Source organism: Nanorana parkeri, unplaced genomic scaffold (assembly GCF_000935625.1).
Source record: "Nanorana parkeri isolate BGI_ZX_2015 unplaced genomic scaffold, ASM93562v1 scaffold157, whole genome shotgun sequence".
Classification (NCBI taxonomy): Eukaryota; Metazoa; Chordata; class Amphibia; order Anura; family Dicroglossidae; genus Nanorana; species Nanorana parkeri.
The window spans coordinates 22631-36890 of NW_017306425.1; the positions used below are offsets into that span (position 1 = coordinate 22631).

The following is a 14260-nucleotide window of genomic DNA, read 5'->3' on the forward strand; positions in this document are numbered from 1 at the left end:
GACTTGTTCCACAACAGCTGTAGGGCCAAAGTTTGGCTAACCCTGTTCTGGTCTAGTTAGTGTTGATAATAAGATCAGCAGTACAGACAGGGTTGATGGTCTTAAACCTTACCCTCCCCCTTCTACCTTCAATTCCAAAGAAGAAATGAGTACAGGGAAAAACTACTTTGACAACTGAGCATGTTTTATGCAAGCTGCAATTTAAAGAACTCCAGGGAAATGTTATTAACCCTCGCAGTAAGGCTACCCCTGCAATGCAAGGGTTACCTGCTCATTTTGTGTTTGGAAGCTAAAAAGTTATACTTGCCCAAACTGCTGAGCCGAGAGGCTCAAGAGCAGGGATCTCAAACCTCCGGCCCTCCAGCTGTGGTGAAACTACAAATCCCATGAAGCATCTCTCTCCGGGAGTCATGTCTGAGAATCTTGCAAAGCCTCATGGGATTCGTAGTTCCACCACAGCTGGAGGGCCGCAGTTTGGCCATCCCTGCTCTAGAGAATAGTCTAAACACCTGTCGATTATCATACAATAATCGCAGGTGATACGATAATGGGCAGCGTGCGACCACTTCTACTGTACAGTCGCGCGACTTTAGTCTTTGGAGCACGCTGGAAAACCTGCCAAAACGATTTTCGGCGGGTTGGTGACATGCTCGGAAGACGAATGCCGCACGCGCTCACTGCCCACTCAGCACTGCAATCATTGGAAGCCCTCCCCTCAGTGGGGTGGGCTTGCGATGATCACAAGTCCGATCTGCCTGTCCAAGATGGGCAGGTCGTACGACGGTTGTAAGGTGTATGCGCAGCTTAAAAAGTGGCCATACACCTTACAACCATTGTACAACTTTTTTTGTCCAGACATCTCACCCTCGTTCAATTTTCTTACAACTAGCCCATCATGCAGACCAATGTAGTTCACAATTAACACTCGTCAGCATCACCACAATGCTGATTTTCATCGATCGGCAAGGACAGATTTTCATTAGTTTGCATCTTTCTAGCCTGCTTGAAAGACAAATCTGGCAGATTTTCTGATAAAACACAATCGCAGACAATCTCCAGATAATTGTATGGGCACCTTAAGGCTGGCCATACATTTCTTTTTTTTTAAACACTAAGCGTATCGATCGAGGAATCCTGCTGTTTACATCCAGCGGCTTCCGCCACCTGTCAGAATACCCGACCAGAGCCAGCAGCTCATTGGCTGCTGGCTCTGATCGATCGAAGATTTTCCAATCGGCAGATAGAGGGATGCCGATTGAAAGGGAGCAGACAGCCCCGCACACTGAATTGCTGCCGGTTCCTCAAAATCTGGCCAAAATTTAACACTGTATGGGCACATTTAGGCTCAAATGATAACTTATTTAGCACCTAGACACAGACGAGCAGTTGACCCTTGCATTGCGGGGATAGCCCCACTGCAGGGGTTAAAGTTTCCTGAGTTAATTAACTGCGTGGAATGGAGATGGAAAACCTCTGAAATAAGCTTCCATTGCTGCCTGTGGATTGGCTCTGGTGAGACCCCACCAGACAAAGCAAAGACAAAAGGAATGACATCACTGCTCCCGAGTAGGGATCTACATGGGCTTGGTGTGCACCAGTTCACTGGAGTTCGTCCATGCAAAACGCTCAGTGACATGACACCCTCCCTGCCCCATCAGTTGCGGTCGGGCACCCCCACCCCTTTGTTACAAGTAGATGTGGGCCGAAGAATGACCCTGTCGCAGCAAATTGGGCCAGGATTGGGTTTCAGACAAACTAATTATTCTGTTCCCTGAACGCACAGATTTCTATTTATTCTAAATGCAATTAAAGGAGAACTATGGGGTCAGTGCTTTTCCGCACAGTTCTCCTAAGAGTCACGGGAAAACACAAACTAGCGTCCTCCTGTCACCCAAAGCTCAGTATACTGAGAGCTACAGCTAGCGGTATTCTGAGACGCCGCAGCCAGAGCGGATCCTGACATTACTGTCTGGATCCACCCAGCTGCGGGATTGACAGCTGGCTCTGCCTATCTAGAGGCAGAGCCAGCTGTACCCACCCCGTCCCTCGTCCAGTCAGCGCTGGAGGATCGGACGGGAGGGAGCAGTGAGTGACAGTCACGGCTCCCTGCAGGGACAGGATCGAATAGTGAGCGAGCGCCGGTATGTGTTCGCTCACTTCCCGATCTACTGAGCCGACCTGTGACAGTTTCATTGTCGCCGGTCGGCTAGAATTATGAGGTGAGTGAAAAGCACTCGCCTCATAGTTCTTTAACTTAAGTGCATTTTTCACAATTTTTGGGTTTGATAAGTTGCGCCAATTTCCTGCAACAGAAAAATTTGCAACGGCCTCCATTTTATTCTACAGGGTCTTGGCTTTCAGAAAATATGTTTGTGGATTTTAAGTCATTTTCAGGCCTAATATGTGGATAACATGCAAGCAAAAAAAAGGGCCTTGATCCTTAAGGGGTTAAGTTATGTATGTGAATTGGAAAGTGTAACAAATATAAAATTAGGTTTTCCCAATTTGGCTACAAAAGTTGAAATACACCAAGTTTCAAGCTACCGCCTAAACATACATAGGTCTTTCTCTGGTCAAATTTGGCAACCAACCCTGTCAGCAAAGCACATGTTCACTTTAAGAGACACCGGCAAACAAAACACACAAACCTGGTGTAAGTGGAAAAACATTTTAATACAAAAAAGAAAATGTGAACAGTACAACAAATGTATACGGCCTGAATTCAGAAAGAGGACTAGTTAAAGGGTTGAGATCACAGGGAGGGGTTAGGTGGTTCAACATATCCTAATGCTATACTCGTTCCAAAGCTTCCAACATGATTATGCTGTTCCCTCGTATGACCTGAAAAACAAGAAGACATTATACCGTTATAGACTTGTATATAGATAGGTGGCCCTGGGACTAAGACCATCTCTGGTTTCAGTGATACCCAGGAGGAGTACTGTGCATACATACATACATGCCTACTATACAAAACTGTTCCCTAAGCCGTACAATGTACGCTGTGCAGACAAACACACAGCATGCCTAGTATGTCATTCAATACAGACCCTTAGGCGCTGGTCACACCAGGACGGATTTTTTTTTCCATGCTGAAATGCCATTTAAGATCCAATAGATTCCTATGGGGGCCGTTCACGCAAACGTGCTTTCCAATACACCAGTCGCCTGAAATGTTCCCTGAGCTACGTTTGTAGCGCTCATCGACTCTTTTCCCTATAGACTTTGATAGAAAAGCGCTTCAGCACAAAAACTTGCTTCCAAAAAACGAGCTGAAACGCTGTCGCCCTGGTGTGAATGAGGCCTTAATCCCCAAGGATCACACCTTATTTACTAAAGTGACAAATGCGCTGTATTTACAAAATGGTTATTCACTTTGCAGGGGAATTTTCCCCAAGCTTAGTGAATGTGGTGGAAATTCACTTTGAAAAAGTAACATGCAGGGGGGGGATTTCTCCTGCACATGATTGGATGATGGAAGAGTCGGCAGAGCTTTAACTCATTCACTGAGCTAAGGGAAACTCCCTTACAAAGTGAACAGCCTATTTACCTTTAACCCCTTTGCTGCCACTGATGTATCATAATAATTCTGCTGGGCACCTTCCATGAATATCAGCAGGAGACCTGAATCTGTCAGATATAAGGCTTCAGCAGCTATTATGCAGAGTCTATGTTGTTCAGCATACTTACCACCATGCCAATATTCTGATGCCCACTTGGTGCCACTTCTGTGCATTCATCTACCACAAGATTCATGAAAGGGTCAAATCCTCGAAGTATTCCCTGTACATGTCTCCCGCCATTTAACTTTACTAAAGACATAAAAAAAATTGAAATTGGGTTATTAAAGTCAAAGAAACACAAGCTTTCCATAAAGTGTCCAACTCATGCCGGGCGACGCTGCTACAAGACATACCACCTAAGTTAGAAGCAAGTCCCCGTGCATAAACCCTACGGGCTCCTTCACACCATCCCCGCTGGGCTGCGTTAGACAGCATTGTCCACCACAATCCCTACACATAGACAAGGCGGTTGCCTCATCTCCTATTGTGTCAGAGCAACACACATTGCAGTGCACAGAGTTAAATCCAACACCATTTCAAGATGTGCTTTAACAAGACACAACACCACACCTTACACAACGCATGCCAGCAGGCGCATGTTACACATAGCATAACATTAACTGGTGTATAGCCAGCTTTATAGGTGAATCTGATGTATAAATATATATTGCGGGGGAGGGGGGTTGTGAAAAACAAGCCTTGTTGAAAGATTTGGCTTATTGATCAGCGACTTCTAGTTCCTACACTGGTCACATGACCGTCGCTCTCTTTACCTGACAGAACATAACACAAAGGCATTTCATAGTCCTCCATCTCAGCGCTCTTTCTATATCATATACATGAGGCTGCCAAATACTTACAGGATAATTTTTTGTCCATGAACCTTTGAAAAGAAAAAAATATATATATTAAACCGACGTTCACAAAATGAAACAATCAACACAATTACAATCATTCGTACCATGCCTATTGTTATCCCTGGCTGGTGATATGACATGTGACTAATGTGGAGCACCGGAAACCGCTGATAAGCACCCAGAACTGTGCGGCGTTCAGAAGCGTGTATTGTTCTCGCAGAGAAAGGAACACGGCTGGTCAGCTGATCATTTGAGAAACTAAAGTTCACCTCCATCCAAAACTTTTTCATTTTGGACAGACCAGTGAAAGATTAGAGCCTCTGTCAGGTTTTTATTGTCATCCGTCTACCTACCTGGGTGATTTCTCCTAAATTTCATGTCATTAGAAATACAAAAAGACAAATTATAGTCAAGCAAGGAAGAATTAGGGTCCATTAAGGACCTGCATCCTTCCCCCAGAGGAAACAAACTATTGATGATGTGCAGTAAAACGCACAGGTCTGGATAGAACCTTAAATCCTAACCGCATGCAAGACAAATAAACCCTACGCAGCGGGGCTACCTCTGCACTGCAAGGGTTAAGTCCTCGTTTTATCTAGGGACTAAAGTAACAGTTATACTCACCCGATCTTCGGAGCCGGCCAGCTGTCACAGCGCTCTCTCCAGCCCCGCAGCGATGGTATGTCCATTGGCATCCTCGCCTCCTATACACTGTGTATAGAACGCGATGACTCAGAGACCTTAGACTGCTGGAGCGGAGGAGGAGATACGCTGGATGGAACCAGTCTAAGATAAAGCCGGCTCCGCGGTTGGGGTGAGTAGAACTTTATTTTAGTCCTTAGATGGAAATTAGCAGTTAACCCTTGCAGTGCTGGGGTAGCCCCACTACAGGGGGTTGCTGTAACCCTGTTTAAGTGTTTCTATAAGTCTAAGGGTAGATGAAGAGGATGGTCACTTACCCTAACTCCCTACTCCGGAACTTTTCTCTTCTCCCTGACCACAGAACACCTCCCTCATATGTTACAAAGAAGAGAATAGTGGAAAGTGTTCTGTTGTCCTGTCCTAGGGTGACAACTCTGCTCCTTGATACATACAGTGCATTGAATGAATGTGGCCACCCTAGGACAGGAAGTGTTACTGCCAGGGTCACCAGGTAATAAAGTAGATGGTAAGGCACAATGCGAACATCTTTCAAATGTAGCCTCCCCGTCCAGTGGCGTAACTAGAAACCTCAATGTCCCGCTGCAAGAGACCATGAAACAGTGACTGGCATTTTAGTACGCGGCCGCACCCGACACGTCTTTGCGTTAATATGCGTGCACTCGCGGGGGTGAGGGACTTTTCAATTAATTGCCATCACATAAGGGGGGTTACAACCCCCTATGTGATAGCATAGTGGTGACAGGTTCTCTTTAAGGCGTCATTAGACTCCTAGTGTCACCTTTCCACTCAAAAGAAGCTACTTCAAGTGCAGATTGCGCTCCAATAGCTTTTGCAGCTGGGGAATGAGATCCGAGGAACCAGAAGTGATGCATCAGCATTGCTTCCGGCCCCATTCAGTGGGTAAGAGATCGGTGAACGGATGTTCTCGGGTCTCCTTCACGCCGACACCTGTGATGACAGTCCTGGGCCTGCAGGAGTGTGGCCCACTATACCGGCCCCTGGAAGCGATCTGGCAGAATCACTTCCTGCATAAAACCGACAAATCGGCCTTTCCAGCCCCCCCAAGTGGCGGAACGCCAGGGCCATGTTGCACATGTGACCCTGGTATTTCCCCGCCAGTGTCTCCATCAATCTGTATTCACTACATCTAATTTCCACTTAATCAGAAAATAAATACAGATCATTTCAGCTCAACTGAAGTATTGTGAATGAGCCATAAAAGGGGGAAAAAAGCCTGAAAAAGTAAAACTAAAGCAGCCATCACATGTAAGGACTGGGAAGTTGCTATACATCACATTTCTCTTGCTGGGTTTAGATGTTAGTTAACCCTTCTCTACTCTATACATCCACACACTTAATCTGATCTACAAGAGGTATTGCTGGGCTGCACATTACTCAACACCATAATGGAAGGCGTATAAACCGTGCAGGGGAAGGCCGCAGCCTGATAAATGCTCCAAACCACTATCCGGATACAGTATGGCTCAGCCTGCCCCGTCTACCCCCGGACCCCCTCCTCCTTCATCCCGGTACACGGCTCACTTTTTCAATTCGGGCGGGTGCGCTTTACTCATGGTGAAGTTCTTCCTTCGATCCGCTCACACAACGTTCTCAAAGCACGGTGCAGCGCGCCGAATGGGAATACGGTGATGGCGTCACAAAGCGAAATAGGCGGGTCTCCCGCACCAACCCGGCCATCTTTGTGTGGGGCATTTATTTAACGGAGCTAATTTATGCGAATGAATACATGCATACGCCCACAACGCAGTACAGTTATTTATCAATGGTGACCTCTATCTGATATTGTTGCAAGCTATTGTACATTTTTTCTAGGGGGGTTATTTTATTTTCTGTTGCCCAGAAGAAAGATGGCACCCACGCCAGGCTTCAGTTCAGGTCCGGAAGTGACGTGCTAAGGGCGGAAGGAGAGTCTCATGTCCTTGGAGCGCATGCTGTTGCACAGAGATGGCAGAGGAGGCTCAAAGCAGGCTTCAGAATGCGGTGGACTCCATGGTGAAGAACCTGGAGAGGGAGAATATCAGGAAAATGCAGGTGGGGAATGTGTGCAGAGGTGGTCGAGGTCATTGGCTCTGTGGGTGCTTCTGTCTTAGATTTCTAGTGTATTAGAACCTATGATCTGTCATGGAGGAAAACTTTACTTTTATTGAGAAAAGATATAAAATAAAGAAACATCTGATTAGTTATTGGTGACAGACCGTTCTTAAACTGTATCTAAAGTCAAAACCTTTTTCCATTGTGGATTATGTAGGGAACGGTTTTAAAACCCTTCCCTACCTTGTCCCATCTTTTTTTGTTTAACTGTCAATGGTGCATCAGGGAGATTTTCTTTCACTTCCGGTTTAACAGATGCAACAGGAAAAAAGGTAATATCTCCCCAATTAATGGGGATCCCCTCTTGTGCCCATTGGTAGATTCCCCCTCTTTTTCTATTTTGGTGACAACTTTTAATCCCGGTGACAAAGAAAGAATGAAGAGCAGTGGCATCACACAGGGGGTGGGGGCCACCGGGTGACACCATCAGAGGGGGTGACACCAAAATGACATTCATTTTGGTGTCACCCCCTCCTAAAGGTTGGGCACTTGGTCATGGACCGAGATCCTGACAGCGGCACAAGAGAGAAGTGGGAACCCAACGGCATACCTGATCCCGTCGGGTCAATATCCCATCTTCTTTTTGCCGGTGTCCATCACCAAGAATGCCACCTGCTATGAAGTACATCACCGCATGTGTGATGATGTCACACCACGAACATCATAATGCATGTGCAAGAGCACAAATAAAGAGGGTGAATCTCCCCAGCAATAATTCCTTCTACAGTGAAACCCTGAGGGTCTCTATTATACACATTTTTAGTACACAGTACACACATTTGTAGTCTTCTTCGAAGGGAAGGTGTTCACATGTCCATTCCATCACAAATAGTTTAAAAATAGGAAGCATATTCCTCATTTCAAGACAGCGGTAGAGCCGGACAATGTAGCTTTAAAGGAGAAGTGCAGAAAAATGAAAGCATGCTCTCCCTACGCTTAGAGCTGATGTGGGGACAATGCAGCTGTCACACGCTGGCTCTAATACCAAGAGCTGATCAGTCATGTAACCGCTGATTGCTCAGCTCACGGTCTCCTCCCTGCAGAGAAGGGTGACTGTCAGTCTCCACTCCCTACAGGAATTCCCCCTCCCCTCTCTCTGTTCCTCCAATGCTCATTGGAGAGACAGACAGGGGAGGGGGTGGGCACAGCTGGATCTAGAGAGGCAGAGCCAGCTGTCAATCAGGCAGTGAGGTGGATCCCAACAATCTTGTCAGGGTCCTTCCTAGCTGCAGTGTGGCTCTGTGCTGTCAGCATATAGTGGGCAGTAGCCTGTTATATGCTGACTTTAGGTCACAGGGGGACATTAGTAAATATAACCCTGTGGCTTCAAAGAAAAGTAAAACTAAAAAAAAGTTTTAGCTTTACTTCTCTTACTTTTACACTTTTAACTGCATAATGCTTTGCCTTTGCAAATAAAGATATTCCTGTCCTTGCCATTCAGGTCAAGGCTTATTGTGCATATGCCGTTAGTCATTGATAAGGGCACTTCTACACCCAGTTATGAAACTTCATTGCTTCATGCTCTTTGCAGTCATGACCTGTAGTTCCACAACAGCTGGAGTGCTGAGGTTTCCAGCCACTCTCCCAAGGATTTCCATGTATCCAAGCATCCCCTGTACATTGAAAACAATGTCTTAAAAAGAACCTTCCTTTGGATTGCATACCTGTACGCCAATGCGTGGCCTGTCCGAACAACTCCTCCCCGCCAATGTTGGGAGCGTGACCCTAGCACCACGCACTACCTGGAAGTATGCCATTTAAACAAAGGTTCTATTTAAAAAGCCTGTGTAGTTGTTTGTTTTCTATCTACAGTGTACTGGGGATGCTGGAATGAATGTACTGGGAATGCTGGAAGGCATGGACATTTATTTTGCTAAAGGTGAACTAACCCTTTAGGTTTAGAATGTTTCTTGTGGTCATTAAAAGACTCAACTGAGGTTTTCTTTGCCAAGGATTTTCTCTCTTATATTTTTAATAACAGAATATTCAATGGTGCATGGTGCTTGTTGTGTAACTTATTCTATTTCTTGCAGGGTAAGATGTTTCGGTGTAGCGCTCAATGCTGTGATAACGAACCTGCTTCCATGCAGGTAGTGCACAACTGTATAGAGCGCTGTCACATGCCACTTGCCCAGGCACAAAGTCTGGTCACCAATGAGCTGGAGAGATTTCAGGTGAGTGTTGCAAGTTACAGATTACCCCAAGCTCCATCTATAATGATTGCAGTACTTCCATTATTCCACCAGAGGGCAGCAGATCTCCACTGTTTAATTAGAACTGGAACATGCGTATTGGCATTGGCGTGATCACAATGAAGACTAGCTGCAATTGTAGGTGTAAATATTTGAGGAAAGGGAGGATAGAGATGTAGCTCAGAGCAACAAGCAATCATGTTCTAGTGTAGCCTGGATGATTGTGGAAATAGGGAAGAGTCTTGAATATCCAGGAACTTTTTATAGAATGATAACAGTAAAACTTGCTCTTGTACCTTCCAGGCGACTGGTACACTTTGCAGACTTAAACAAAATGTCTGTCCTGATGCTGTTGTAGAACTTAAAATGAAGCTATGATTTTCCCACACATGGCAGTGCAATCGGTTTACTTTACTTAAAGGAGAACTATGAAGTGAGTGAAAATCACTAATCCTCATAGTTCGAGCCGACCTGTGACAATGAAACTGTCGGACATCGGCTCAATAGATCGGGAAGTGAGCGAACACATACCGTCGCCCGCTCACTTCTCGATCATCTCCCTGCAAAGATTCCCCGCTCCAATCCTCCAGCGCTGACTGGCGGAACGGACGGGGGAGGGGGTGGGTACAGCTGGCTCTGCCTCTAGATAGGCAAAGTCAGCTGTCACTCACGCAGCTGGGTGGATCTCAACAGCAATGTCTGGATCCGTCCCGGCTGCGGCGGTCTCAGTATACCGCGTGCTGTAGCTCGCCATATACTGAGCTTTGGGTCACGGGACGACACTAGTATATGTCCTCCCGTGACCCTAAAGAGAACTATGAGGAAAAACACTTACCCCATGGTTCTGTTTTAAGCCTTCCTCAACAGCGTATCCTTGGCTTACTTTTGCTCCCCTGCTGCCCTGTTCAGCTAGTGGGAGTGAAGGAAAGCCCTGTGTAAGCTGTAGACACAGGGCTATGAAATGCCCCTTGTGACAGCGCGGATTGCCACAGCATTGTGCTATAGAGTTGGTCAAATGCTCCTCCATTCCCAGACATACCAGGTATTTCCTTCAGCTCTAAGCAATGTACAGAGTGATAGAGGAGTAAAGCTGGGTACACACGGAGTGAAATTCGATTCATGGATGGCCCTGTGCCCTCAACAGAAGTCGATCGACTTTTGCCAAAGGGACATGCTGGAAAATAATCGGCCGAACATCATCTGCAAGCACTGTTTGGGTATTCTGACAGCGGCCAGTTCCACTGTCAAAATACAATGTACACGGGGAGATTCGTTCACCCTCGCTGTTAGTGTGGATGGAGGAATCTGTTCTATTTCGTGGTTGGTATATGGGGGGGGGGATAAAGCAAACCTGTTGCTTTTCTCTAAGTGAGCACAGCACACATTTGCAATAAAACTGCTCTAACCCTAAGCTGAAGTTTAAATCAACTAAATAAAATCGTGGTGCATTAGTAAAGTAGCCACGACTGGAGTAGAAAAGCATGTCCCCTGCCAGCACCTGCAGAGTGAGGCTCTTGTGGGTAAGTAGTGGTCTCATTGCAGGGGTCTGACATGCCCCTACCTGAGTCAGAACTATGCAATCAGCAAAGCTTCTGATCCCTGCTGCTTGGAGGGCTCTGACTCTGCAGGGGGCATGCATGTTGGACCTGTCCTGAGAGACCACCTCTTCTCTACAGAGCGCAAGAGTCTCACTCTGCAGCACACTGGCAGGGGACAGGCTTTTGTACTCGGGCTGTGGCTGCTTTGGATAGTAAATGAACTGTAAGACATTGAACTCTTTTGTGTTGATGAACTTGGATTGTACTTGAGGTATGTATTGCTACCTTCTGGCTTAAGGGCTCGTTTCCACCAGCCCATGCGCTCATCACACTGTCCCTTGGCCGGAAAACAAGGGATTGCATACACAAAGTTTCCTTGCGTTATGGGGTGGGAAGGGGCGTGGGAGTGCCATTCATGTCAATGGCACTGCAAATACGCCCCCCACCAACAGTGCGATCGGCCGTGCTGCATGCACTATTTTTTGCGATCAGACCGCACTGGAACGCATGGCATTTTATTACCACTTAGTCCCGTACTGCCGATCGCACTGCGGACGGGGGGCTTGCCTGCACTGCCATTGACGTGAATGACACTGGCACGCCCCATAACTCAAGGAGACTTTGTGTATGCGATCCCTTGAGTTCTGGGCACGGGACAGGGCAATGAGCGCACGGGCTGGTGGAAACGACCCCTAAAAGGAGAACATAATATGTAAAGGTAAGCGTGTCATAAAAAATATGGGAGCTGCCATTGTTGCCTTCCTTCTGAGAATTCTAGTTACCTGACTGATGCTGTTCCTCTGGATTCATGCTTTCAGAGTCAATGACCTAGAACAAGAATGTAGATCAGGAAAGTCAGAAGTTCTAATCTGCATACTTGACCCGGGTCACTGAGTCAATGTATTGAGTGGAGAAGGTTGGCATGACAGCAAGGGAGATGGCATTTTAAGGAGTGCTAGGCAATGGCAGACTTCATGAAGGCCATTAAGAAAAAGTATTGGTAATTGGTATCGGTGAGTACTTGAAAAAAGTATCGGTACTCGGGCTTAAAAAAGTGGTATCGGGGCATCCCTAGTAATATCAGATAAATACCACATTATGAACACTAGATGGAGCTGAGGATAAGTATTTCCTATGATCTTTGGCTCCATCTAGTGGCCATAATGTGTTATTATTCACTCTACTCTTATGAATGAAGTGCATTCAACCTGGAAAGAAAATATATTAATTTGGGAGGCACCGATACTGGTACTTGCCCAAATGCTCCTGATGCCTATCTAGACACCGGCACTTATGGTATTCATTAGCACATAACAAATGTACATGCAATTTCGCAGGATGAATGGCAAAGTATTTTCTGGCTCCCATATGGGACTGAATGGGCATAGATTCTGCGTGTATTTGAGAGCGTCTGGCGTATCTGCAGCACTCGCCTAAATCATCATGTAGTCATACTGCATATGATGCTACAATAATGATTTTATCTCCCATTAGGATCGCCTTAGTCGCTGCACCCTGAACTGCAACGACAAAGCAAAGGACTCGTTTGATTCCGGCAATAAAGAAGCAAAAGTGAGGGCTCAGCTGGAGGGCTGTGTGATGAAGTGTGCAGAGGAACACATGAACCTCATCCCCAGTATGACCAAGAAGCTGAAGGATTCTTTAATTGAGGCTGACAAGAAAACCTCTTAGGATCCAGATATGTTTGTTGTAGCCATCCTTCCTGCTGGAGTTCTGAGACAGCTGAAGAGCAGACAGAGTAATGGAGACTGAATACCTCCTACATGTGAGATGGGATGCTGCCAAGGCAGAGAACACCAGCGGCATCATGTCCAGCTCCGGGACCAAGCTGAAGCTTTACCTTCTCAGATGCATTACTCTGGGTGGGCTAACATTTGTGAAATTAAACATTAAATGTGGTTTTTAGAAATAATGAACACTCAGAATTCAAAGTAATCACCAAGAAAAGCTCAATTACCAAAAAAAAAAAGGAAATGGAATTCATAATTTGGGGTCTTGATGGATGCATTGTGTGATGTCATGTGAAGTATGTGAAAAATATCATACCTGCTGGAAGAAATACATTCTTTGCCCTGCTGAGTGTGCAGTAGATTTGATCAAATATAGCTTTTTTTTTTTTTTTTACTTTATTGCTGGGAGCTATAGCCAGATTGCTATTGGATATTTTAACCAGTTGACATCCGCGGTGTTAAACCCCCTTCCCATCCAGGCCATTTTTCAGTATTCAGCGCATCGATGATGAGAATCGTTTCCAATTCTCATCAATTATAATCGATTAGTTGTTGAAGCCCTACATCTATTGCATGTGGGGAGGGACCTTAGCCTTGTGTATATACCCCAACCAAGCTGACATAGGGCCTTTTACTCAGAAGGTAAGTATGGGCAGCACAAAGGGGAGTCTATTAAGTAAATCTATTACTTTGTCCTGGATGGGCAAAATACACGTTCACTTTAATGTGGAACTCTAACCAAATCTCTTTTTTCTGATGTTGATTACCAAGGGCAAGAAAAGACAAACCTTCTCCCTCTGCATAGTTTTTTTTTGTTCATCGTGGCAGAAATGAATCCTCACCTGCAGCATTCTCGGCATCTTTTGACATCCTGTACAAGTGCGGTTTGGCCATATAGAATAATGGCCATTGCCAGCCGTAGCTCAGCGCATTCACCTGGCAGATACCATGTACCATATCCTGAAATGTGATCAATTATAGATACCTAAAGCAGAACTCCAGGGAAATTGTCTTAACCCTTGCAGTGGGGATACCCCCGCACTGCAAGGGTTAACTGCTCGTTTCTGTCTATGTTAAAAAAATAACAGTTATACTCACCCAATCCACAAGTCTGGCTTTCTCTTATACCGCTCCTTGTAGACTCTCCTGCTCTAGTAGTCTTAAAGGAGAACTATGGGGGTAAGTGTTTTTTCACAATCTAGCATCCTCCCGTGAACCAAAGCTCAGTATACCGCGAGCTATACTGAGACCGCCGCAGCCGGGACTGATCCCGACATTACTGTCGAGATCCACCCAGCTGTGTGAGTGACAGCTGGTTCTGCCTATATAGAGACAGCCAGCTGTACCCTCCCCCGTCCGTTCCGCCACTCAGCGCTGGAGGATCGGAGGGGGAATCCCTGCAGGGAGCCGTGAGTGACAGTCACCGCTCTCTGCAGGGAGATGATCGAGAAGTGAGTGAGTAACGGTATGTGGTCGCTCACTTCCCGATCTATTGAGCCGACGTGACAGTTTCATTGTCACACGTCGACTCAAACTAGGAGGTTGAATGAAAATCATTCACCTCATACTTCTCCTTTAAGGTCC

General features: G+C 46.1%; 2 protein-coding genes across 3 annotated transcripts; one reads left to right on the forward strand and one right to left on the reverse strand.

Moving 5' to 3' along the window:
• Window positions 1–2674: 2674 nt before the first annotated feature.
• On the reverse strand, window positions 2675–6747 carry SNRPG (small nuclear ribonucleoprotein polypeptide G). Of its 2 annotated transcripts, none has more exons than XM_018554416.1 (4): window positions 6626–6747; window positions 4424–4446; window positions 3694–3812; window positions 2675–2841 (listed from the first exon to the last, which is right to left on the reverse strand). In XM_018554416.1, the coding sequence occupies exons 1-4, from the start codon at window positions 6655–6657 to the stop codon at window positions 2791–2793; spliced, it is 225 nt and encodes a 74-aa protein (XP_018409918.1). In that variant the 5' UTR covers window positions 6658–6747; the 3' UTR covers window positions 2675–2790. The 2 variants fall into 2 exon arrangements, with proteins under 2 accessions (XP_018409918.1, XP_018409917.1); XM_018554415.1 differs by having other exon boundaries at window positions 2688–2841; window positions 3691–3812; window positions 6626–6738.
• Window positions 6748–7000: 253 nt separating this feature from the next.
• On the forward strand, window positions 7001–12670 carry FAM136A (family with sequence similarity 136 member A). Its single transcript, XM_018554414.1, has 3 exons — window positions 7001–7135; window positions 9229–9369; window positions 12420–12670. The coding sequence occupies exons 1-3, from the start codon at window positions 7049–7051 to the stop codon at window positions 12615–12617; spliced, it is 426 nt and encodes a 141-aa protein (XP_018409916.1). The 5' UTR covers window positions 7001–7048; the 3' UTR covers window positions 12618–12670.
• Window positions 12671–14260: the final 1590 nt, after the last annotated feature.